The sequence below is a fragment of the Anabrus simplex genome, chromosome 10 (genome assembly GCF_040414725.1).
Source record: "Anabrus simplex isolate iqAnaSimp1 chromosome 10, ASM4041472v1, whole genome shotgun sequence".
NCBI lineage: Eukaryota > Metazoa > Arthropoda > Insecta > Orthoptera > Tettigoniidae > Anabrus > Anabrus simplex.
The window spans coordinates 108,074,695-108,098,777 of record NC_090274.1 but is presented as its reverse complement, the minus strand read 5'-3'; the positions used below and the strand labels follow the sequence as shown (position 1 = coordinate 108,098,777).

At 39.8% G+C, this 24,083-nt stretch overlaps 1 protein-coding gene across 3 annotated transcripts in view; it reads right to left on the bottom strand.

Moving 5' to 3' along the window:
• The window catches only part of LOC136882337 (uncharacterized), a 292,794-nt gene that overhangs the window by 67,950 nt on the left and 200,761 nt on the right, over window positions 1–24,083 (bottom strand). Inside the window, exon 5 of one of the 3 annotated variants that reach the window (XM_067154929.2) lies at window positions 4,876–5,391. The exons of the other annotated variants lie outside the window; for them this stretch is intronic. Within the exon in view, the coding sequence (XP_067011030.2) occupies window positions 5,171–5,391 (221 nt within the window). The 3' untranslated portion in view covers window positions 4,876–5,170. Of the gene's footprint in view, window positions 1–4,875; window positions 5,392–24,083 lie in introns of those variants that run through there. 3 annotated transcript variants of the gene reach the window in all.

Below are 24,083 nucleotides of genomic sequence, written 5' to 3'. Positions count from 1 at the left end.
AAATCCAAAAATATTCCTGGAATAACATTTCACAGGTAAGATTCTAAGTATGGCTTGTAATATGCAGTTCAGTATATTACGTCCATTTTTATTGTGCTAGTATTTCGGAGTCTCAGAAGCACCGTCCACTTTTCGTAAGAATTTTTAGGTTAGAATTGTTGTTTATCGGCAAATTTTCCTGAGGTTTCCTGCTCATCAAGAAAGGAGAACAGAGTGGATTAAGGCCATTAGAAGGGAAAGTTGGATACCTTCTCCTTACACCAGAATATGTTCAGCACATTTCAAACCGGAATTGTTTGATCTGTGCATGAAGAAATTTGTTTTGAAGGAGAATGCAGTACCTACTATTTGGAAGCATACCCTTCTTAACTACACAATTAGAGCACTCGAGGTCTAGGGAGTTTTTCATTTTCACGCCCTTCGTGGTCCTTGTCTTCCTTTGTCCGATACCTTCATTTTTCGAAGCATCGGATCCCTTCCACTTTTCCTTCTAATTAGTGTCAATACAGTATGGTTGCCCAGATGTACTTCCTCTTAAACCAATAATCACTACCACCACCTCTAAACTATGTATCCCCTATGGGTGAGGACGGTAGAATAAGGCCTACGGTATCTCCTGCCTGTCGTAATAGTCCCTGTGGAGGTGAGGGTAGTAGAAGAACACCCACGGTATATCTTGCTTTTCGTACGTGGCGACTGAAAGGGGCCCCTGGAGCTCTCAATTTGAGAACATGGGTTGGCAACCACGAGGCCCTTAGCTGAGTCCTGGCAGTGCTTCCACTTACTTGTGCCCGGCTAATTTTAATCTCATGTCCGACCTCCGATGGTCAACCCTTGTTCTTTTCCGACCTCGAGGCTATAAGAGGATTTGAGGGCTAGGGAGTCTTTCATGTTCTCGCCCTTCATGGCCCTTGTCTTTCTTTGGCCGATATCTTTATTTCTCTCTGATTAGTGTTAATAGAGGCTAGTTGCCTAGTAGTACTCCCTCTTAAAGCAATAATCTCCACCACGTGTCGTAAAAGGCGATTAAGGGGACCTAAGGGGCTTCCTCCTGTGGGTGGGGGCGGTAGAATAATACCCACGGTATCCCATGTCTGTCGTAAGAGGCGACTAAAAGGGGCCCCAGCAGCTCTGAACTTTGGAGCGTGGGTTGGCGACCACGGGGCCCTTAGCTGAGTCCTGGCATTGCTTCCACTTACTTGTGCCTGGATCCTCAATTTCATCTTTCCTATCCGACCTCCCTTGGTCAACTCTTGTTCTTTTCCGACTCCGACGATATTACGTATGGAGGCCTAGAGAGTCGTTCATTTTCATCCCCTTCGTGGCCTTTGTCTTCCTTTGTCCGATTCCTTCATTTTTCGAAGATTCGTGTCCCTTCCATATTTTCTCTCTGACTAGTGTTATATAGAGGATGGTTGCCCAGTTGTACTTCCTCTTAAAACAATAATCACCACCACTACCATCACCTAAGGGGCTCTTAACTTCGGAGTGTGGGTTGGCGTCCAAAGGGTCCTAGCTGAGTCCTGCATTGTTTCCACGTGTGTAAGAGGGTTTACTTGATGGTTGTACGTCCTATTAAAACAATAATTACCACCACCACCACTCCAAAATATGGAGTAAGAAATGTTGCTATGCCCAGTTTGGTGATTTATTGCGTATCCCTCTAAAGCATTCAGATTGCGGTCCTTATTAATAGCCTAGTCCTTATCTTTACCGATATCTGGTCAAGATTTGTATCTCCTGTTTTTAGGATACTCGGTTTATAGTACCGTTAGTCAACTAGCGAGAGGGTAGATTTAAGGCTGCGGGTCATGAGAAACCCTACCTTAGAGCTCAGTAAAAGAGCATTAATAGGTCTATTTGTCAGAAAATATTGTTACAGTTAATCGCCGTTTATTTTAAAAACGATTGTACTTATTCAGCGATTCGAAGTTTCCCTACTCCCGAGAAAATGTCTTAGTTTGTATATATCCACAACGTAAGAACTGTCATGTTTTGGTAACCATGGGGGCGTGGCCGTTGGCTTCAAGCGATAGCCACACAGAGTAGTATAGCGTGCAGCTCCCTGTATTCTTTACTCCCTGAGGCCTACAATATCGCAAGCTTTTACAATTGGTTAACAATAGCATTACGTTGACTATTGTTTGTTGTGATTTTTTTTCCTCTTATGGTGCTACTCATCTCCGATAGATGGGATTACTGCTGTCTACCGAGTAAAACAGCCTCATATTGGCGGGAAATAGCTGGGGAAGTAGATAACTTTCTTCTCTAGCATGCTATTCCTCTGGTTCATACATTTTCTGATACGAATACACTGGTTCATCATAGTATTCCAGCTGATTGAAATGAGCATTGTGCACGCTTAATGAAATAATGAGAGGTTGTTTTACGTCGCGCCGACACAGGTTTTATGGCGACCATGGGATAAGAAATGACTAGGAGAGGGAAGGAAGCTGCCGTGACCTTAATTAAGGTACAGCCCCAGCATTTGCCTGGTGTGAAAATAGGAAACCATGGAAAACCATCTTCAAGGCTGCCAAAAATGAGGTTCGAATCCACTATCGCCCGATGCTAGCTCACAGTTGTGCGCCTCTAACCGTACGGCCACCTCGCCCGGTAAAACATTTAGTAGTAGTAGTAGTAGTAGTGGAGTGTTCATGGCTGTCTGCGGCCTGGTCATTGCAGCTCTGGAACTTTAGACTGTTAGATCGGCAGCGTAGCACTATTCATCAAAAGTGAGAAAATGTGTGTTTTTTCATTTGATCGAGTATTTCGTATGAATATGATGGCATTGCTTTTAGTCGCGACACCGAGCTCGATAGCTGCAGTCGCTTAATTGCGGCCAGTATCCAGTATTCGGGAGATAGTAGGTTCGAACCCCACTATCGGCAGCCCTGAAAATGGTTTTCCGTGGTTTCCCATTTTCACACCAGGCAAATGCTGGGGCTGTACCTTAATTAAGGCCACGGCCGATTCCTTCCCACTCCTAGCCCTATCCTGTCCCATCGTCGCCATAAGACCTATCTGAGTCGGTGCGACGTAAAGCAACTAGCAAAAAAAAAAAAAAAAAAAAAAAAAAAATTTAGTCGCGACATTCCTACTAACGTCATGTTAATGATCTATGTTGATTTCAGTTGGCAAAACTACTAAGACAGTCTTTTTGGTTGTGACCAACGGTAGGCAATAGTGCCTACCACTAATATGAAAATTCTCTAACCTAGCCTGCAGATGAGAGAAGACGTATGGTGACTTACCTGTCACGTTTCTTGGGTAACGTTAAGAGCTATGCAATTTAATACACTCTTATTCACAGCGTGTACACTACCTAACCTATAATTCTGTATACAATGTAGAATTCCGTAGCGAAACATGGGTACATCAGCTAGTACTTCAACAATATTAAATTCTGGAAGAGAAATACAGTTTTGGAAAGGCAAAAATTAAAGAAAATTGAACTAAAGTACTGTACCTCATTAGAATCTGATAGAGGACGAACTCCTTCCAAGTCGAATTCATCTTTCTCACTGCTACACGAATCGTTCGGATTAATGACAAGACGGTCAGCAGTCATATCGCAATGACCGTCCGATTGACAGAATCTCAGCTCTTCCGTCACCACGGGGTACAGGGCACGCCACATTTCAGCTGTTACACTAACCAAAACCTCACACGTGGGCAAGAATACATTAATCGAAGAGGGAAATACTCTTCAAGGTTGAATCCTGTAGCTGAATTGAATTGTACGGAAATTTTTCATTTGTAATAATCTAGTACAAACATGTATCCTCGTTTTGTTTCTTCAGAGATGACTGCTTTTTAAAGTAACGTGGCCAGGTTTGGCCTATGAACTTATTTTAAGATTCAAGTTGAATGTACTGTGTGTAGGTTACAGTGTTTTAAATTTGTTAAACCTTGTTTTAAATTATTATTACGTTTGTGCATACCATCATGTAGACAATGTTTTATATATAGCTCTTTTAATTTAGACTATTTGGAACAGCTGAAGATGGCTCCTAGGTGCTTAAACCTGTATTGTATATTTTTGTAAATATAATTGATCACTGAGAGTGATTGTAAGGCTGTATTGACTTGGTGGATCCCCCCAACCGTTACAATTTAAATTTCGGAGACACTACTGAACAAGTACTTGTAAAGTTCGTATCACCAGCTACAATGACGTTCCTTACTGTGTCGTCACCACATAACTGATTACTATTTAAAAACAAAAAAATTCCACATCAGAATCAGCACTAGGTTTGCCACGTCTACACACCCCAAAACATCAAGTTGCCTGTTATCTTTAGAGATGAGCTTTACAGATAGATCCTAAACTTTCTCGTAGCTTACCAGTTCTCCTTTCGCCAGTATGTTTGAATGTTCTTAAAACTAAACACAGATATTTCTTCTCAGCAAATGCCAAGACGCACTTTGGTTTAGCGATGACAATTTTAAGAAGCAATTATTTTCTAAAGTAAAGAGCATATTATTTGAGATGCGAGAAATTACGAAGTAAAATAGAAATTATGGGGGAAAATCATTTGCAGGATTTCAGTACCTCGTTTAGTTTCAATTAGTGACGTAATTTGTCTGTACTAAATGATCACAAAATGAAGTAACGTCTTTATCATTCCAGTGCCGTGCGAAAATAATACCAGTGATTTCCTAGAGACTGGCGATCTGTGAAGCAATTATAACTGAGGTAACTTTCTTACAGAATACTGTTGACTGCTGCTGCGAGCTTCGCTGCAATTTGATCCAGTTTCAATGTAATGCTACCATCCTGGCAGACCAAACGTCCTAAATTCTTGAAATGATTTAGCTGTTCCATTCTTGTATTCCCGATCGCTTAGGTTTTGATGAATTAATAAAACTGTGTAAAAATTTAAACTGTTTTTTAATTTCTGATTACAGCAGGTGATAGACGATACTCTAGTAATAGTTCCTACCACGTCTTTCTTTTTTCATGAAAACATGTGGAAAAGTCAAAAAGAACCTGTCGAGTTGGTAACCCGATCCATCTTTACCTTATATTAAATACTGACTTTTGTAGACTTGACTGATGTTAATAACTAACAAACAGACGGACAAAAGTGCAACACAGTCTATCTTCAAATATTACTTATCTAATCTGAGATAAAAAAAGTAAATTGCTTTCCTCTTATATTCACAGTCAGTCGTCAAGACTTTTACACTTCTCCCTCAAACGCCGCAATTTATCTTCCAAACGCGCCACAGTTTTCGGAAGATCCTTCATTTTCTCCAATAAATCTTCCAAACGCTCGATCGCTTGCTGACAGCGTTCTCTTTTTTCGTCCCTCCTTAGCGACTCCCAGGCATCTATGAGCTCCATGAACATGGCCTCCTGCTGTGGCGTCATCGGCTCCTCGTTACCTGGAAGAAAATATAAGTGACTCTCACTGAGCGATTAAAAGAGAATTGACTCCTGACAGTGTGGCGGTTCACTTTAACATAGCAAAATTATTATTAGCATTTGTAACGAAAATACAGTAGTCCCAAGTGCTCATTATGTTTCCAAGCGCAATAATGTCCTATGAACAGGGTGACCAGATTTTGGAAATGAAAAACCGAGAGACTCTAGTGAAAATCCTAAACCATCTATAAAATAGAGATGGTAGTTAAATCTGTATCGGTATTTTAAAATTTTGAATTAAGTCATGTCCATCTTAATAAGTCAACAGAGTTATATAGATCTTCCTCTGTTTAGCCCTGTGTTGATACGTGAAGCTGATTGGCGTATTCCCCTTCTCTGTCTCTCTGTTCCCACTGCTTTTATGATGTACAGGCCGTACTGTAGCTCCGATGACGTCACGCAAAAGGGCGAACGGTTTCCTTCGTCTGACCCGTGCAATGCAAGCACAAGATAAGTCTGTGCCTTATATTTAATAAATATTCCCAAATGTTGGATTAATATAACAGGTGAGATCATTAACACCCGTAATCGTTTGATATCTCGTAAGTTAGTTCCAAGCAGGCTTAAAATGTGATCATCATCTACCCAACAATTACATAATTATTGCGCATTAATAAAAGATATGGAGACAACGAAGGTACAATAATAATATTAAGGCTTTGCCAACGTACCTCTAAATGATCATAAATATAGTGCAGCTTTCGTGGGTCTGGTACTACACTTCATTACTTGTTACACCTAAATATTTTCTACTAGCAATAGTTTAATTTAAATTGTTTAAAGTGTAAGTATAATAATGCCAACATCATTTAATAGACGGTTGGGTTTTATAAACTGCACTTAGTTCTACATTTTAGACTGGATTTTGCGTTTACTTCGCACGTTCTCAATATTAGCTAATCCGAGAAATAACATAAATGTAGGTTCACTGGGTTACTTTTAGTCTTATTGTGTGTCAACAATAAAACCCACTGCTATAAATCTATACCGTTAAGAAGAAGAAAGTCAAAAGTAGAACTCACCATTAGTTCGGAAAGAATGAGTGAAACTCGTAATACTGTAGTTACACTTTCGGTTAGGATTTTCTTCTTCCATATATGTCCCCTGCCCTCATTCTAAGGAAATGAGAATACTTGTGTATAGTTCAATTTTTGTCGTGGTGCAAACAAATTCTTGGCATTGTGACAATTTATTTAAATTTGCAACACATTATATTTCCACAAAACGTGCTATACAATAACAATTCAATGAAGCATTACGTCCCTTGACTTTTCATTACTCACGACGGAAGGACAACATACCTAACCTAAACTATGAGGCCTCATTGTCTCAATAAGAGCTGTTAACTTAAATCCTGAAGTAAAAGTATACAAAACAAGCATGCAATATACTTAAAACTAAAGGCCTGTCTTTCAACAGCTACAGTTATGCAAATAATCTTCTCAATCACTATGTATTACATTCGCAAATAAGTAGTATAATGGGAGAGTTCGGGCGCCACCTCCACCTCCGGCTCCCAGGGGCCTCCTCCACCTCCACCATCCGGGAGGCCTTCCCAGGGGCCTGCTTCTCCTCCCGGGGGAAATTTGAATTGGTAAACCAAGCCACGTGCTTTTTTTTTTGACAGACAACGCATCGCTAACCTCAGTACTGCTATCTTGACGGGCCTAAACCTTAGTGATACCAACTTAACCACACTAGCGCGAGATTTGAATCGGTAAACAAATCCACGTGCTTTTTGACAGACAACAACGTATCGCAAACCTCAGTGCTGCCATCTTGACGGGCCTAAACCTTAGTGTTGCCAACTTAGCCTTACTAGTCCGAGATTTGCATCGGTAAACAAATCCACGTGATTTTTTGACAGCTGTCATCCGCCATCTTTAATCAAGAGAGCACCGTGCTGCCCTCTTGCAGGTAATTTCGTCAGCTGTCATCCGCCATCTTTAATCTACAGAGCACTGTGCTGCCCCCCTTATCGTAGTAGTGGGCAATTTCTACGTCACAGCTGTCATCCGCCATCTTTAATCAACAGAGCACCGTGCTGCTAACATGCGGGCAATTTCGTCAGCTGTCATCCGCCATCTTTAATCTACAGAGCACCGTGCTGCCCTCTTTATCGTAGTAGTGGGCAATTTCTACGTCACAGCTGTCATCCGCCATCTTTAATCAACGGAGCACCGTGCTGCTATCATGCGGGCAATTTCGTCAGCTGTCATCCGTCATCTTTAAACTACAGAACACCGTGCTTCCCTCTTTATGGCATGTAGTAGCGGGCAATTTCGTCAGCTGTCATCCGCCATCTTTAATCTACAGAGCACCGTGCTGCCCTCTTGCGGGTAATTTCGTTAGCTGTCATCCGCCATCTTTAATCCACAGAGCACCGTGCCGCACTCTTGCGAGCAATTTCGTCAGCTGTCATCCGCCATCTTTAATCAAGAGAGTGCAGTCCCGCACTCTTTAGTTGAAATGTGGTGGCGGCAAATTCCACATCAGCCATCTTTAATCGAGAGAGAGCACCGTGCCGCACTCTTTAGTTGAAATGTGGTGGCGGCAATTTCCACATCCGCCATCTTTAATCTACAGAGCACCGTGCCGCACTCTTTAGTTGAAATGTAGTGGCGGAAAATTTAAAAGAACATGACAAGGAATACCTTTGTTCTGAAAGAAAAAATAATAAGACTACAGTTCTGAACAGCTTGCGTAAGATAGCGATTGTTATAACCTCCTTTTTCCCTGCTCTATCAAGGCATACCTTAATCGAACATACAACGCGATCTTATGCATAAGACAGCACACATATCGCGTACCTGCAGTGATGCATGTTTAGACTTGAACACATACTGCTGTTCAAAACTTATTACAACTAGAACCGCATACTATAGTTCGATGTTGTTGAACACTGCATTGCATGACTAGAATCGAACTCTGTTCAGAAAAAAATCTCTTCTCAACATACTTACTGAGCTAGACGATAACATACGTACGAATCTGCTCAACACCTTCTTTCTTGACATACTTACTCTTCTTCCTTGAGTGATATAGCATTGAACAAAACTATATCTTGCAAATAAGGAGCGGGAGCAAGAAGAGAAGGTAATACCTAATCTAAAATAAAAGAATATGCCAATTCTACATTATTTATTTACATCTTGTATGTACAAGTTTTATCTCGAATCATTTTACTGTTCTCGACGCAATTCTTGTATGTACAAGTTTAAACTTGAATCATTTGCTGTACTTCGCTCTCAGCGTATCTCTCCCTATCTTTATACAATATGTACGGTGAATTGTGATGTAAGACAGCTTAACGTATATATTACAAAGTACACACCTCTAACATAATGTTTACACACACACACACACACACACACACACACACACACACACACACACACACACACACACACACACACACACACACACACACACACACACACACACACACACATCTGCCTTATGTAAAGTAGTACCTATCAATACTACTATGCCCCCAGGCTAGAGTGTTGGTAGAATTTGGAATGACAAACCGTTTGCAATCATCATTATTAAGGGCTACCTTAGTAATTAACTGAGTGTACAACTGGTGCTTCTTGCTTCTAATGACAGACATTTGCTTATGTAAAATAGGTGGATTACTTTTAATACAATTGTTATAGTTTTCAAAACGTAGCTGATTCTGAACTACATTCTTTTTAACCCCCTTCAATCACTTTATTTGTAGTTCATTTAAGAGTTTTATGCAATATGACTTGGATTTAGTACCTACAAATGAATCGATAATATTTCCAGCACATTCATCTTTCATTTTACCTAGAACCTTTTTGTTTACTAGCGGTAAATGATATTGATTATTTGCAGGATAGTTACTAATATCAAACCTACCCAAGTCTGGCTTTATATCATTGTAATAGTCATCAGTTTTGATTTGATAAATAAACGAATCGGTATCTGTGTAGAGCAATTGCGCATTATGCGCGTACTTCTTCATCACATAATCGTAATGGAATTCATACATGAGTGTTTTAGCCAATTCAAGTAATGCAAAGCCGACGTAGGTAGGTTTGTCGTACTTAACCTTAACACGATTCATCTGTATAATAACTAAATTTTCATGTATGATAGTACAGCTGTGGAAATTTGGTTTACTTATTAAATAGTTAGCTCCATACCTTTTCTTAATATTTCCCAGTTTGTAATCAATTTTATATCAACGCGTTTGTCAACATTTTCCATAGTCTTACCAAACACACTGTTATTCATATGCTTGTAGAAATCTTTCTCAAATTCGTTAACTGCATTTTTTCTTAAATTATTATTGAGATCGATATATGGCTTTAGCCATGGTGACTGATTAAATTCTAGTACGCGATGAATTTAGGATAACTTCAAACCATGCTGCAAACACTGTTTTAAATTTCGGTAATGAATGATATACTTAGATTTATCGCACAAATTAGCAATTAGTATTTTTGTCGTTGATGTGATGTACGGGGACTTCATATTTTCAGGGCAGAACGGTAAGTCATTGTGAGAAGTGTGTAACTCTTTAGGATACTGTAAGTCAACTTCGAGGAAATAGCCTTTATCAGCTTCATCACCTAGGGCGTGCAGCTGTAAATCATCAATTTCACACTACGTTAGCCAGCGGAAACCACTCATCGGTAGATGCTGACTCATCGCCCACCCATACTGATTGTTAGCATCGAGATAAACAATATACTGAGATTCCTGACTAGAATCGAAACTCGGCATGTACTTATTATTTGCCTTAGAATTCCGCCCGCTACACTGACTTAGACCGCCTCGAATAGACGATTTTATAAAGTGCACCATACCATTATCAGTTAGCAGTTCCAAAATCACATGCGTGTATTTTAACATGGCATCCCAACTTAACCCAGGTGCTCTAAAATACTGACATGGGTCAAGGCTGTAGGTTTTCTTGCAAACACAGCGAAAATTTTCGGAAACATCAGCTAACAAAAGTACATCCGTCTTTAAATATAAGTCATAGTATTCACCTAGCGTTTGAATGTGGAACTGCTCCCGGATATGTTGCGCATGTAAATAGTCATCATCACTAATATTCGCTGAATTTAGCGAGCTATAAAATGATTGTTTTGATGGTAAAGCACGTTCTAAGCTGTCAAGATATTCATAACAAAAGACACCCTTACACCGAAGTAAATTAAACTGCGCTTCTTCAGGAAAAACGCGTCGATATTCTGTAAATTGTTCTAGCTGCAAATTACTAGAAAGTTTATCGAGGCTACTCGCCATAAAGCGAAACGAGTCAAGGAATCTCAGTTTTATAGAATGCTCCTCATCTACTTTTACACACTTTGTAAATGCAATGTACCGCTCTTTATTCTGAGGGATTATATCTACTTCTTCATCTGAAGCTCCAAATTGTGAAACGATGAAATGTGAGTCGTAACCAGATAAGTTATGAAAAATTACAGGGATAAATTTTGGAACTCTATACTTAAGATTACAGCTATTATGAGCGGGACATCTGTACAAACCAGTTAAATGATCATGACCGAAAACTTTAGGGTCATTTTCGGAAAATTCCCCATCACAAATACTACATTTTGTAGCACGTTCATGTTCATGTAACTGAATTTCGGTGAGCGGTTTCATAGGAGCATTAGTATTTAGAATACTACCAAAACGTACTGCATCACTTTCAAGTCTTTCTAAAAATATTTTAGCAGCATCAGGTCCTCGATACAGCTCTAACTTGTTAAGCGTACTATCATAACTACACTTGATGTAATACGCGAAGCTATACGGGACATCCATATGTGTAGTATTAGTGAAAGAGTTGTCAGGATTAGGCGAGCATGTGCTGCATGGCTAGAGGATGGCTTCAAAGTCTGCGTAAATCACGAAAGGTACCCACATCTGCTTGTGAGAATTTGTAAATTTTAAAACATTATTGCCTGTAGTAGGTATCTCTGTATGTACATGATTGCAGTCATTCTTGGAATGGTTCGTTAACTGATCTTCAGTTTTAAAATACTGCAAGCATCCATCGCATAGCCACTTTTTACCATTACGTTTTGACAACTGACTACCAACAAGTCTACTCAAATTTTTAATCCAACAAAAGTGGCTATTCTCACTGTTTTCGATATAGAGTAAGTTAACATGAGTACTCTTCTTATGACATGTATAAAACCTAGGACCTACTACAGACCTTTTGTCTACACCATACACATTAATGCTAATATTATTTAGTTCTTCAAAGCGCTTAATATCCTTTACCTGCATAGGAAATTCTATACTATCTAAATTTAGTTGCGTTGAATAGTGAGGATACGATGATGTTCTATTCGCTACATTCCGTTTCACAGGATTTAAAGCCGACACCACCGCCCATGCAAAACACGCCTCGTCATCGTTTTGGATGTTTACAACAGCTTCTTTTCGCTGAATCCATGTCGGCAGCTCGATGTGCGAAGATCCTCGCATGGGATTGTACTTATTGATGTTAAATTCTAGATACAAAATTTCAACTAAAGCCCACTCTGATTCCTTTTCCTGAAATTCCTCGCTCTTAGTTGAAATAATGCTCGATACATCCCTAAGTACATCACCAAAATTAGTCGACTCACTTACTACAAAATTCTTCGTATTAAATGATTTAATGTCAGTTATTTCGGATTCATCTGTGCTCTTAATATACAACGCAAAAAGTTCGAGATTAACTTAAAATAAATTATGATTAGACAAAGTTTTGTCAAGAAGCTGTTGTACATCCGGTTGAACACAATTTAAAAAGTTTTTAGTACTTTGAAACGTCTGACTAGCACGAATTCTGCAACTAGAAATCCTACTTTTAAATGCAGTATTAATTTCCTCGATATTTGTATTACTACCACTTCTACAGGCATTATTTTTATGTGCATTACTCCGTAAGTGTCCCTGAAAATGTGAAGATGGTACATCAGTGTTACAGTGTTCGCAGTGTTTAGTTTGCAGTTCTTCATATTTCCTTGGTTTTTTACTACTACTACTTTCTACAGCTACATCCGTACTTACACGCTTTTTTCCTACTACTTGAGGGTTATAGTTGTAAGTAGATACCTGATGTACCTCTACTAAGTGAGCCTGGTATTGCTCCGCATTAGCGAAATACATCCCACAAACTTCACATAAAGCAGATGTTATGCTAGGGTGTTTTGTTTTTAAATGTCGTTTGATGTTATATTCTCTCGTAAATATTAAGTTACACTGTTCGCAGTGCAACGTATCGGATGCCTCATGATATTTGGTTTTGATATGTCGCGTAAAGCTATACCATCTTCCGAATGTTATGTCACACTGCGAGCAGGGAAACATGTCTTCAAGTTCTGAAAAGAGAACAACCATTTATCAATAGAGATTAGCCTAAAGTTGCAATGTTCGGAAGAAACCAAGGTTTAACCTATAGAGGTCAGACATTGTCGTGAGTTTTGAAAAGCAGACAGAGAGAGATGAATGTTCTATACCTAACAAAGTAGAAGCACGCTTGTTGTTAAAACTACAGTAACTCAATGTCCTTCTCTCGAGCCGCAAAAAATATTCAATTAATAACGGTCAACCAGCATGAATGATTGAAGAGAACAACTATTTATCAACAGAGATTAGCCTAAAGTTGCAATGTTCGGAAGAAACCAAGTTTCAACATATAGAGGTCAGACATTGTCATGAGTTTTGAAAAGCAGACAGAGAGAGATGAATGTTCTATACCTAACAAAGTAGAAGCACTCTTGTTGTTAAAAATATAATAACTCAATATCCTTCCCTCGAGTCGCAAAGAAAAGACGAAAATTCAATTAATAACGATCAACCAGCATGAGGATTGAAGAGAACAACTATTTATAAATAGAGATTAGACTGAAGTTGCAATGTTCGAAAGAAACAAAGTTTCAACCTATAGAGGTCAGACATTGCTGTGAGCTTGAAATTATAAGATTAACCTCTTCTATAGCATGAGGATTGAAGAGAATAACTATTTATCAATAGAGATTAGACTAAAGTTGCGATGTTCGGAAGAAATCAAGTTTCAACCTATAGAGGTCAGACATTGTAGTGAGTTTGAAAAGCAAACAGAGATAGATGAATGTTCTATACCTAACAAAGTAGAAGCACTCTTGTTGTTAAAACTATAGTAACTCAATATCCTTCCCTCACGTCGCAAAGAAAAAAACGAAAATTCAATTAATAACGATCAACCAGCATGAAGGATTGAAGAGAACAACTATTTATCAATAGAGATTAGCCTAAAGTTACAATGTTCGGAAGAAACCAAGTTTCAACCTATTGAGGTCAGACATTGTCGTGAGTTTTGAAAAGCAGACAGAGAGAGATGAATGTTCTATACCTAACAAAGTAGAAGCACTCTTGTTGTTAAAACTATAGTAACTCAATATCCTTCCCTCGAGTGGCAAATAAAAACGAAAATTCAATTAATAACGATCAACCAGCATGAAGGATTGAAGAGAACAACTATTTATCAATAGAGATTAGCCTAAAGTTGCAATGTTCGGAAGAAACCAAGTTTCAACCTATTGAGGTCAGACATTGTCGTGAGTTTTGAAAAGCAGACAGAGAGAGATGAATGTTCTATACCTAACAAAGTAGAAGCTGTCTTGTTGTTAAACTATAGTAACTCAATATCCTTCCCTCGAGTCGCAAAGAAAAAACGAAAAGTCAATTAATATCGATCAACCAGCATGAAGGATTGAAGAGAACAACTATTTATCAATAGAGATTAGCCTAAAGTTGCAATGTTCGAAAGAAACCAAGTTTCAACCTATAGAGGTCAGACATTGTCGTGAGTTTTGAAAAGCAGACAGAGAGTGATGAATGTTCTATACCTAACAAAGTAGAAGCACTCTTGTTGTTAAAATGTTCGGAAGAAACCAAGTTTTAACCTATAGAGGACGGACATTGTTGTGAGTTTAGAATTACAAGATTAACCTCTTCTATGTCTATGCCTTCTAATTATCCTATCTTATAATGCTAAAACAATGTAAACATATAAGGTCGATGGAAAAAGTTCGAAACATACCTTAAAATATACGCGCTACAAACTGTTCCTCGGATGAATAAAATGTGCACGTTCAAGCCTGTAACTCGAACGATAATATTCTTGTTGTACCTAACAAGAACAAAAAAATATGAATGTGGTGCAGAAGCACATGTGATGCTAGGATATGAAAGGGTAAGTCAGCTAGCCTAGCTATCTTTACAAACATGCAACTCAAAGATGTTTATTACCTAGCGTAGAAGTTGCTTTGCAAACACTAACCAACAGTTCAGGCTTACATTATGTTGAAGGCTGCAAACTGAAGAATAATATTCACAGCAGACAGTAATTAGACGGTAAGTAAGAACGTAGAGGATGTGCACACAATAAACGCACACGAAGGACTGTGAGCGCTTGACACAGGCTGCACCGAGTTAATATGCAGTTTGTTACTATAATAATAATAATAATAATAATAATAATAATAATAATAATTTCGTGTGGCTATTTCTAGCCGAGTGCAGCCCTGGTAAGGCAGACCCTCCGATGAGGGTGGGCGGCATCTGCCATGTGTAGGTAACTGCGTGTTACTGTGGTGGAGGATAGTGTTATGTGTGGTGTGCGAGTTGCAGGGATGTTGGGGACAGAACAAACACCCAGCCCCCGAGCCATTGGAATTAACCAATGAAGGTTAAAATCCCCGACCCGGCCGGGAATCGAACCCGGGACCCTCTGAACCGAAGGCCAGTACGCTGACCATTCAGCCAACGAGTCGGACAGCTTGTTACTAAGCGGATATGAGAGTTGCAGACGTCTGCAGTACAGTTAGAACGAAATGTTTATGCAACAAGAGTTCTCCCGACTGCCTTACGCTGAGTTCTGCAGGCTGACGTATTTAAGCACTAAGCCGAGATCGAACCTGCTGTTGATGCCGAGGTGCCAGAATTTAGGTGTTCTGCAGCGGATCGAACCTAGGAAAATCTGCGCGCGATCCTCGACCTCTGAACTTAAACGAGAGGGCACTAAGCTAAGCAAAAAGCCGACATCTACTGTATCCCTTGCCTATAGGTACTTAAAGGTATTGAGCTAAGACCGCATCTACGGTATTCCCTACCTGTACTTAGCAGGGTGCTGAGCTAAGCATAGAGCCTACGTCTACGGTATTCCTTACCTGTAGATACTTAAAGGTACTGAGCTAAGCTCACATCTACGATATCCCCTACCTCTACTTAGCAGGGTGCTGAGCTAAGCAAAAGGCCTACATCTACGGTATTCCTTACTTGTAGATACTTAAAGGTAGTGAGCTAAGATCACATCTACGGTATCCCCTACCTGTACTTAGCAGAGTGCTGAGCTAAGCAAAAAGCTTACATCTACGGTATCCCTTTCCTTTAGGTACTTAGTAGTACTGAGCTAAGATCTCATGTACGGTATCCCCTACCTGTACTTAGCAGGGTGCTGAGCTAAGCAAAAAGCTTACATCTACAGTATCCCTTGCCTGTAGGTACTTAATAGTACTGAGCTAAGCTCACATCTACGGTATCCCCTACCTGTACTTAGCAGGGTGCTGAGCTAAGCCAACATCTACGGTATTCCTTGCCTGTAGGTACTTAAAGGTATTGAGCTAAAATCACATCTACGGTATCCCCTACCTGTATTTAGCAGGTGCTGAGCTAAGCAAAAAACTTACATTTACGGTGTCCCTTGCCTGTAGGTACTTAAAGGTACTGAGCTAAAATCACATCTACGGTATCCACTACCTGTAGGTAGACAAAGAGAGGACTAGGCTAGGAAGCGATTTTCAAAGGTGTTAAGCTAAGAATGCATCTACGGTATTCCTTACTTGTAAGTAAACAGAGGCGCTAGGCTGAGAAGTAATCCTCAGGAGCACTAAGGTAAGCCTACATCCACAGTACCCCCTACCTGTTAGCGACCTTTGAGCTGGGGTAAGAACAACACGAGGCGCTGAGGTACTGAAATATACAAGTTCTACTAGCAAACGTATTTGTACTACGATTAAACGAGAAGGTCTAAGCTCAGCTCGACAAGCTGCTGCTGCTGCTGCTAATAATTTTGATGTGGACTGTACGTGTGCGGTGAACTACGTACTCTGTGAAAGTGGCTGATGCATCACATTCCAACAGCAGCAAGCCGGCCTGATGTAGCTTGTGTGTGTAGGCTTGCTTCAAACTTCATCTAAAAACACATCCCAGATATTTTTTCTTGTTCAGGTAATCTAGAGTCTGCTTATTCGAAACCCGGTGCTAGTACGTACCTACTCGCGAGGTATAAGGTCTGAATTACACTAGGAAGCAGCTAGCTGCTGCTCTCCTACTCCTAGTCCTGTTTTACAGCCGGATACCCTTCCTGACATTAGATTTTAAGTCGCAAGGACCTATTTCACAGCCGGATGCCCCTTCCTAACGCAACAATCTGTTTTTACAGCCGGATACCCTATTAGGATTTTAAATCACAGTATCTAGTGTTTTACATCATGAACTACTGTTTTACGACTAGATGCCCTTCCTGACGCTGAAAGACCAGGATTTAGCCAGTTACCCTTCCTGATGTAACAAGACTAGAATTTATTTTTTCGCTAATTTACAAAAGCATGTTAGGTGCAAGTTATGCTAAGCAAACAATCGCTATCTTACGCAAGCTGTTCAGAACTGTAGTCTTGTTATTTTTTCTCTTAGAAAGAAGGTGTACCCCCAGACATGTTCTAAACACATCAATCGATGTTCTGATCATACGTTGTATCGAGTACAGTGTTCGATTATATTCTTAATCACTTCTTTTGTAATATAATCTTCAAGTATTCGATAAAGCTATGCCTTGACAGAGCAGGGAAAAAGGAGGTTATAACAATCGCTATCTTACGCAAGCTGTTCAGAACTGTAGTCTTGTTATTTTTTCTTTCAGAACAAAGGTATTCCTCGACATGTTCTTTTAAATTGTCCGCCACTACATTTCAACTAAAGAGTGCGGCACGGTTCTCTGTAGATTAAAGATGGCGGATGTGCAAATTGCCGCCACCACATTTCAACGAAAGAGTGAGACACGATGCTCTCTCGATTAAGGACGGCTGATGTGGAATTTGCCGCCACCACATTTCAACTAAAGAGTGCGGGACTGCGCTCTCTTGATTAAAGATGGCGGATGACAGCTGACGAAATTGCTCGCAAGAGTGCGGCACGGTGCTCTATGGATTAAAGGTGGCGGATGACAGCTAACGAAATTACCCGCAAGAGGACAGCATGGTACTCTGTAGATTAAAGATGGCGGATGACAGCTGACGAAATTGCCCGCTACTACATGCCATAAAGAGGGCAGCACGGTGTTCTGTAGTTTAAGGATGGCGGATGACAGCTGACGAAATTGCCCGCATGATAGCAGCACGGTGCTCCGTTGATTAAAGATGGCGGATGACAGCTGTGACGTAGAAATTGCCCACTACTACGATAAAGAGGGCAGCACGGTCTTCTGTAGATTAAAGATGGCGGATGACAGCTGACGAAATTACCTGCAAGAGGGCAGCGCGGTGCTCTCTTGATTAAAGATGGCGGATGACAGCTGTGACGTAGAAATTTCCCACTACTGCGATAAAGAGTGCAACACGGTGCTCTCTAGATTAAAGATGGCGTATGGAAGCTGACGAAATTACCTGCAAGAGGGCAGCACGGTGCTCACTTGATTAAAGATGGCGGATGACAGCTGTCAAAAAATCACGTGGATTTGTTTACCGATTCAAATCTCGCGCTAGTAAGGTTAAGTTGGCAGCACTAAGGTTTAGGCCCGTCAAGATATCAGCACTGAGGTTTGCGATACGTTGTTGTCTGTCAAAAAGCACGTGGCTGTCAAAAAGCACGTGGATTTGTTTACCGATTCAAATCTCGCGCTAGTGTGGTTAAGTTGGTATCACTAAGGTTTAGGCCCGTCAAGATGGCAGTACTGAGGTTAGCGATGCGTTGTCTGTCAAAAAAAGCACGTGGCTTTGTTTACCAATTCAAATTTCCCGCGGGAGGAGGATCAGGCCCCTGGGAAGGCCTGCCGGTTGGTGGTGGTGGAGCGGGCCCCTGGGAAGGCCTCCCGGGTGGTGGAGGTGGAGGAGGCCCCTGGGAGCCGGAGGCGGAGGTGGCGCCCGAACTCTCCCATTATACTACTCAAATACAACTCATTAACTTTCGTTTAGCAGCCCTAATCAATCAGCTGGTGGGATTGGCGCACTTTCTACAGTACGGCCTATACTGCACGAAGGCAGTGCTATTACTAACGGTAGACTGGTTGGCCTTGGAGTTTTAACCAAGATTTCGTGCTATACACACGCTGGGGATGTAGCTTTCTATATAATGGGGGTTTTTCAGGATTTCCCATTCCTATTGGGAGGGAAGTAATTTTGCAAGTGCCTTTCTTAATTGTTTTCTTCTCTCTGATAGTGATTTTCTTCTCGTAAATTGTCCTTGTGTGTGTGTCAAGTTTATATTATTCTGTTCGTAGCATGGCTTGCTCACTTTCCGTCTAGCTCATGTATAATCGTCGTCCTCGCTAGGAATATTTATTTATTTTTTATTTATGTATTTATTTTTATGACCGTTTTTCTAAAATCTGTTATATTACCTTGTTTCGATTTAATTAATCTCTTGTGGTCAGTAATCTTATTACAATGTTGCTGTTATGAAGGCTAGCAGCTCATATTCTGTATCTGTTTGTATTATTCCTTGACGAAGTTATTCTATTGAAGGCTTCTAGTATTGTCCGGCTCCATGGCTAAATGGTTAGCATGCTGGCCTTTGGTCACCAGGGTCGCGGGTTTGATACCCGGCAGGGTCAGGAAATTTAACCATCATTGGTTAATTTCGCTGCCACGGGGGCTGGGTGTATTGTCGTCTTCATCATCCTTTCATCCTCTTCATGATGCGCAGGTCGCCTATGGGTGTCAAATCAAAATACCTGCACCTGGCGAGCCGAACATGTCCTCGGACACTCTCGGCACTAAAAGCCATACGCAATTTCAGTATGTTATTAATTCTTAGTATCTGGTATGTCAGATATTATGTACTATCTGAGAACGGAATACTGTTTAGATCGATGCATGTTATTGCCGCTTTCCTTAAACCTATTGTCTTAATTTGTTCGATGTCATTACCGGAAGCCAATAACTTTAAATACGCTTCTCAGTTCCGAGGGCTAACATTTTTATATAACCACTCGTAGATCTGAATCATTCCACTTACTGTGTTACACCCTCATATCCAAGTATAAAGTATTACTTAACTACGAATTATCGTTCTGTTGTAAGCATAGGGTTCCGAAAATTAAGAACTGAGAAAAAACTCATATGCTTTGTTATGGTGAGCAGTCTTAATTCATGAAGAATTAAGGAAATACAAACACTCTCACTCGATTTATTGTTATATATGTGTACCTTTATATATATATATATATATACGCATTACTATAACCGTCTTCTTCGATGTAAATAATTCAGCCCCGTTCTTGAAATTTGTTATTACTCGTTGGACTGAAGTGAAACAACGCTGTAATAATGCACACAAGGAAATATATTACATGTAACTTGTGCCGTAAATCAATAAGTCTAAGTCTGAAAACCGTACCAAAGTCGTGATAAGACAAGGTTAGGATAAGTTGATAAGGGAGTTTCCTTCCATTTCAACTGAACTGAGCTTTTTCTTTTCGGAAATGTTCTTGAAGGTATTTCTGGCTTCTTATACATCCTAATTGAAGCCTGTACATACGAAATGGACACAGTAAGACTGTATAGTGGCAACGTGCAAGACGAACAGTCAGCAAGCATGGTCCCTAAACTCTATGATTAGCGACACTGACTCGAACCCAACAGGTAGAAAATAACTAAAAACACTGCCTTCAGTATTAACAAGGGAGAAAGAGTAAGGTTGTACACTTATGTGGCAGGCAGTATACACCAAGTTCTTTTTAGCGTTATGCACTGTTCTCGAATAAACGTGGCCTTTTGTGAGGAGCGTGTGTGTTGATAGGCGCAACCAAGTGGCAATTCCTCTGCGTACAAATTGAAAAAAAAAAAACAACTTTTTCAACGAATTCTACAAAATCGACCTGAACATTTCCTTAGAGGTTGACATTAGGCTAGATATACATTATTTTTATTATTCGAGAGGTGTCTGGCGGACATTGCATTGCATGGTCTGAGGACCCTAACATTTTGCCCCTGGTCATCTTCTAGTTTATGCAATGTTGCGGGAAATGGAGGCAGAAGGATCATTACAAGAAACTCAACGATTTTAATCCAGGAAGTTTGAGAAATAGTTAACTTTCCAGTGTTCACGAAGGTATCTGCCATTCGAAACCAGTTTTCCCAATATGAGGATGTTTTAATATTGAAAACTTCTCTTAACAGACAAAGTAGGGGTCCCCATACTATGAAAATCGTAAAATTAAGCAATTTACTAAATTGTGCCGAAAGTTGAAGGGACAAGTGGCCCGCAAATGTTTCAAATTGTGAGTCTTGGATAGCTCTATCAAAATAAAAACAAATTTCGAAAATCACTTGCGGCCTAAATGAGCAATTCAGGAAAAAACAGCCTAGAATCGCTTGTTCCTTTACCCGCTTTCTTTCTTATTCAAATCCTAGCCAAATTAAATTTTTACATAATTCTTTCTGTAATGTTTTCTTTGGTTTAGTACCCTCAGGCTTTTTTTGATTGTTGAAGAATGTCCACAACAAATGTAGTTATAAGTGCTTAAGTAAAACTCTGCATTGACTTGCATTAGCGGTCGTAGTGGTAGAAAAAGGCAAACTGCTAATGTAGTCGGCTAGATAATGATGATAAGGAAGGGATTGCAATTTTTAGGAATAAATAAAGAATATATTCTCATACTTTATTGTATTTTAATTAGCTCATATCCCTACGATGTTTCCAACATAATGTTGCTTGCCTGAATGGCTAGAACTGCGGATTTTTGTCACCTACATGCACCTAAATGTTATATACTTTTGTCTTCTGCTATTATCAGCTGAATTCTTCATAAAGTTAGCTTAATACAGTCGAGTCAGCTGTTCCTAGTGAAGAAACGTGATCTTTCGACACGTTTTAATAATATTTATTGATACAGCCATCTCCATTCGTATGTTGTTCTAAAAACTACTTCCTGCAACATTTTGGCAATAAGCCATGCATTGGGTTGTTACATAGTCCCTTTTAAAATAAAAAAACGGAAATGTTCAATTTTGGCACTTAGACCTCAATCGTGCTGAAAAAACGACACACTGCAAGGACATGTGCTCGTGTATTAGATAATGACAAACACGTTCAAATTTTTAACACTGCTTTATTCTTTCATTTCAATTTTTCACTTGAGCAATTTTTAACAGTTATCAACATTTTATGAACAGCGTTGAAGTTGTCGTTTGTTTTTACAAGATGTGACGTTTCAACTGAAGCGACATTGGTATATTTATCACCAGTTATGACATTTTAGTATGTGAGGAATTTAAAATGCATCATTTAACAATGCGCCATAAACTGCAAAACAGCTATAGACTGTAATTGATTAACAGACGTATATCTAAAGTCATGTTTGGATGATATGATGTAATTTCTACTGCTTTTATTCCATGTCTCCGCCTCGTGATCGTCGACTGTTTTAGTGCGTTGGTTGGCGCGCCTCTCTGTGGACAGGCAGTTGGCATCCGGTCACCATCCAACTTGGACGCGTGTTCTGTAGGTCCCGGCCGGATAGATCTCTATCTGCCTTAAGGAAGCGGAGCTGTGAAAAGGCTTGGGGCCTCAAGTTAATAAGTGTGATTACTTAAATTGTTTTATCGGTGGGATAAACCTATTTATTCTCTCGAACTGCGTGCGATGTTAATCACCATGTAGGCTATTTATGTTTTCAGGGAAACGGGATGGCCTAGGGAGCGGCGATAAGGGAACAGGGAACAGGAAATCAAGTAGGGATGACATAAAATTGTTACTGTTGAACTATTGTTGAAGTATTGTAAAGAAAGGAATAGAATTAAGAAATTTAATAGATATATATTTACCAGATATTGTAATAGGAGTTGAATCATGGCTGAGAAATGATATAATGGATGCAGAAATTTTCTCACGGCACTGGAGTGTGTATCGTAGAGATAGGATAGGAATGGTGGGAGGGGGAGTGTTCATTCTGCTGAAAGAAGAATTTGTAAGCTACGAACAAGTTAAAGATGAGACCTCATTTCTAAAGATAATAGGCAACTTGATATATTTGGAGTGTACAGATCGGGAAAGGGTAGCACTGACACGGATTCGGAATTATTTCATAGGATAGTCGGCTACGCGGGAAACGACATGGAAAGAAATGTGATTGTAGCAGGAGATCTGAATTTGCCAGATGTCAATTGGGAAGGAAATGCGAACGACAGGAAGCATGACCAACAAATGACAAATAAGTTAATATTGGAAGGACAGCTGATTCAGAAAGTGATGGAACCAACCAGAGGGAAAAATATTCTGAATGTGGTGCTGATAAAACCAGATGAGCTCTATAGGGAAACTGAAGTAATAGATGGTACTAGTGATCAGGAAGCTGTTTTTGTCGTAGTTAAAAATGAATGTGATAGACAGGAAGGTCTTAAAAGTGGGACTATTAGGCAGTACCATATGGCTGATAAAGTAGGCATGAGGCAGTTTCTAAAAAGTAACTATGATCGGTGGAAAACGGTAAATAAAAATGTAATCAGACTCTGGGATGGGTTTAAAGAAATTGTTGAGGAATGCGAAAACAGGTTTGTACCTTTAAGGGTGGTAAGGAATGGTAAAGACCCACCTTATTATAATAGAGAAATAAAGAGACTAAGAAGGAGGTGCAGACTGGAAAGAAATAGAGTTAGAAATGGCTGTGGAAGTAAGGAGAAATTGAAAGAACTTACTAGAAAATTGAATCTAGCAAAGAAGGCAGCTAAGGATAACATTATGGCAAGCATAATTGGCAGTCATACAAATTTTAGTAAAAAATGGAAGGGTTTGTATAGTGTAGGTATCTTAAGGCAAAAACAGGTTCCATGAAGGACATTCCAGGAATAATTAATGAACAAGGGGAGTGTGTATGTGAGGATCTTCAAAAGGCAGAAGTATTCAGTCAGCAGTATGTAAAGATTGTTGGTTACAAGTATAATGTCCAGATAGAGGAGGAGATTAAGGCTAAAGAAGTTTTAAAATTTACATATGATAACAATGACATTAACAATAAGATACAAAAGTTGAAAACTAGAAAAGCGGCTGGAATTGATAAGATTTCTTGGGATATAATAAAGACAATGGCGTGGGATATAGTACCACATCTGAAGTACTTATTTGATTATTGTTTGGTCGGAGGAGCTATACCAGATGAATGGAGAGTTGCTATAGTAGCCCCTGTGTATAAAGGAAAGGGTGATAGACATAAAGCTGAAAATTACAGGCAAGTAAGTTTGACATGCATTGTAAGTAAGCTCTGGGAAGGCGTTCTTTCTGATTATATTAGACATGTTTGTGAAACTAATAACTGGTTCGATAGAAGGCAATTCGGTTTTAGGAAAGGTTATTCCACTGAAGCTCAACTTGTAGGATTCCAGCAAGATATAGCAGATATCTTGGATTCTGGAGG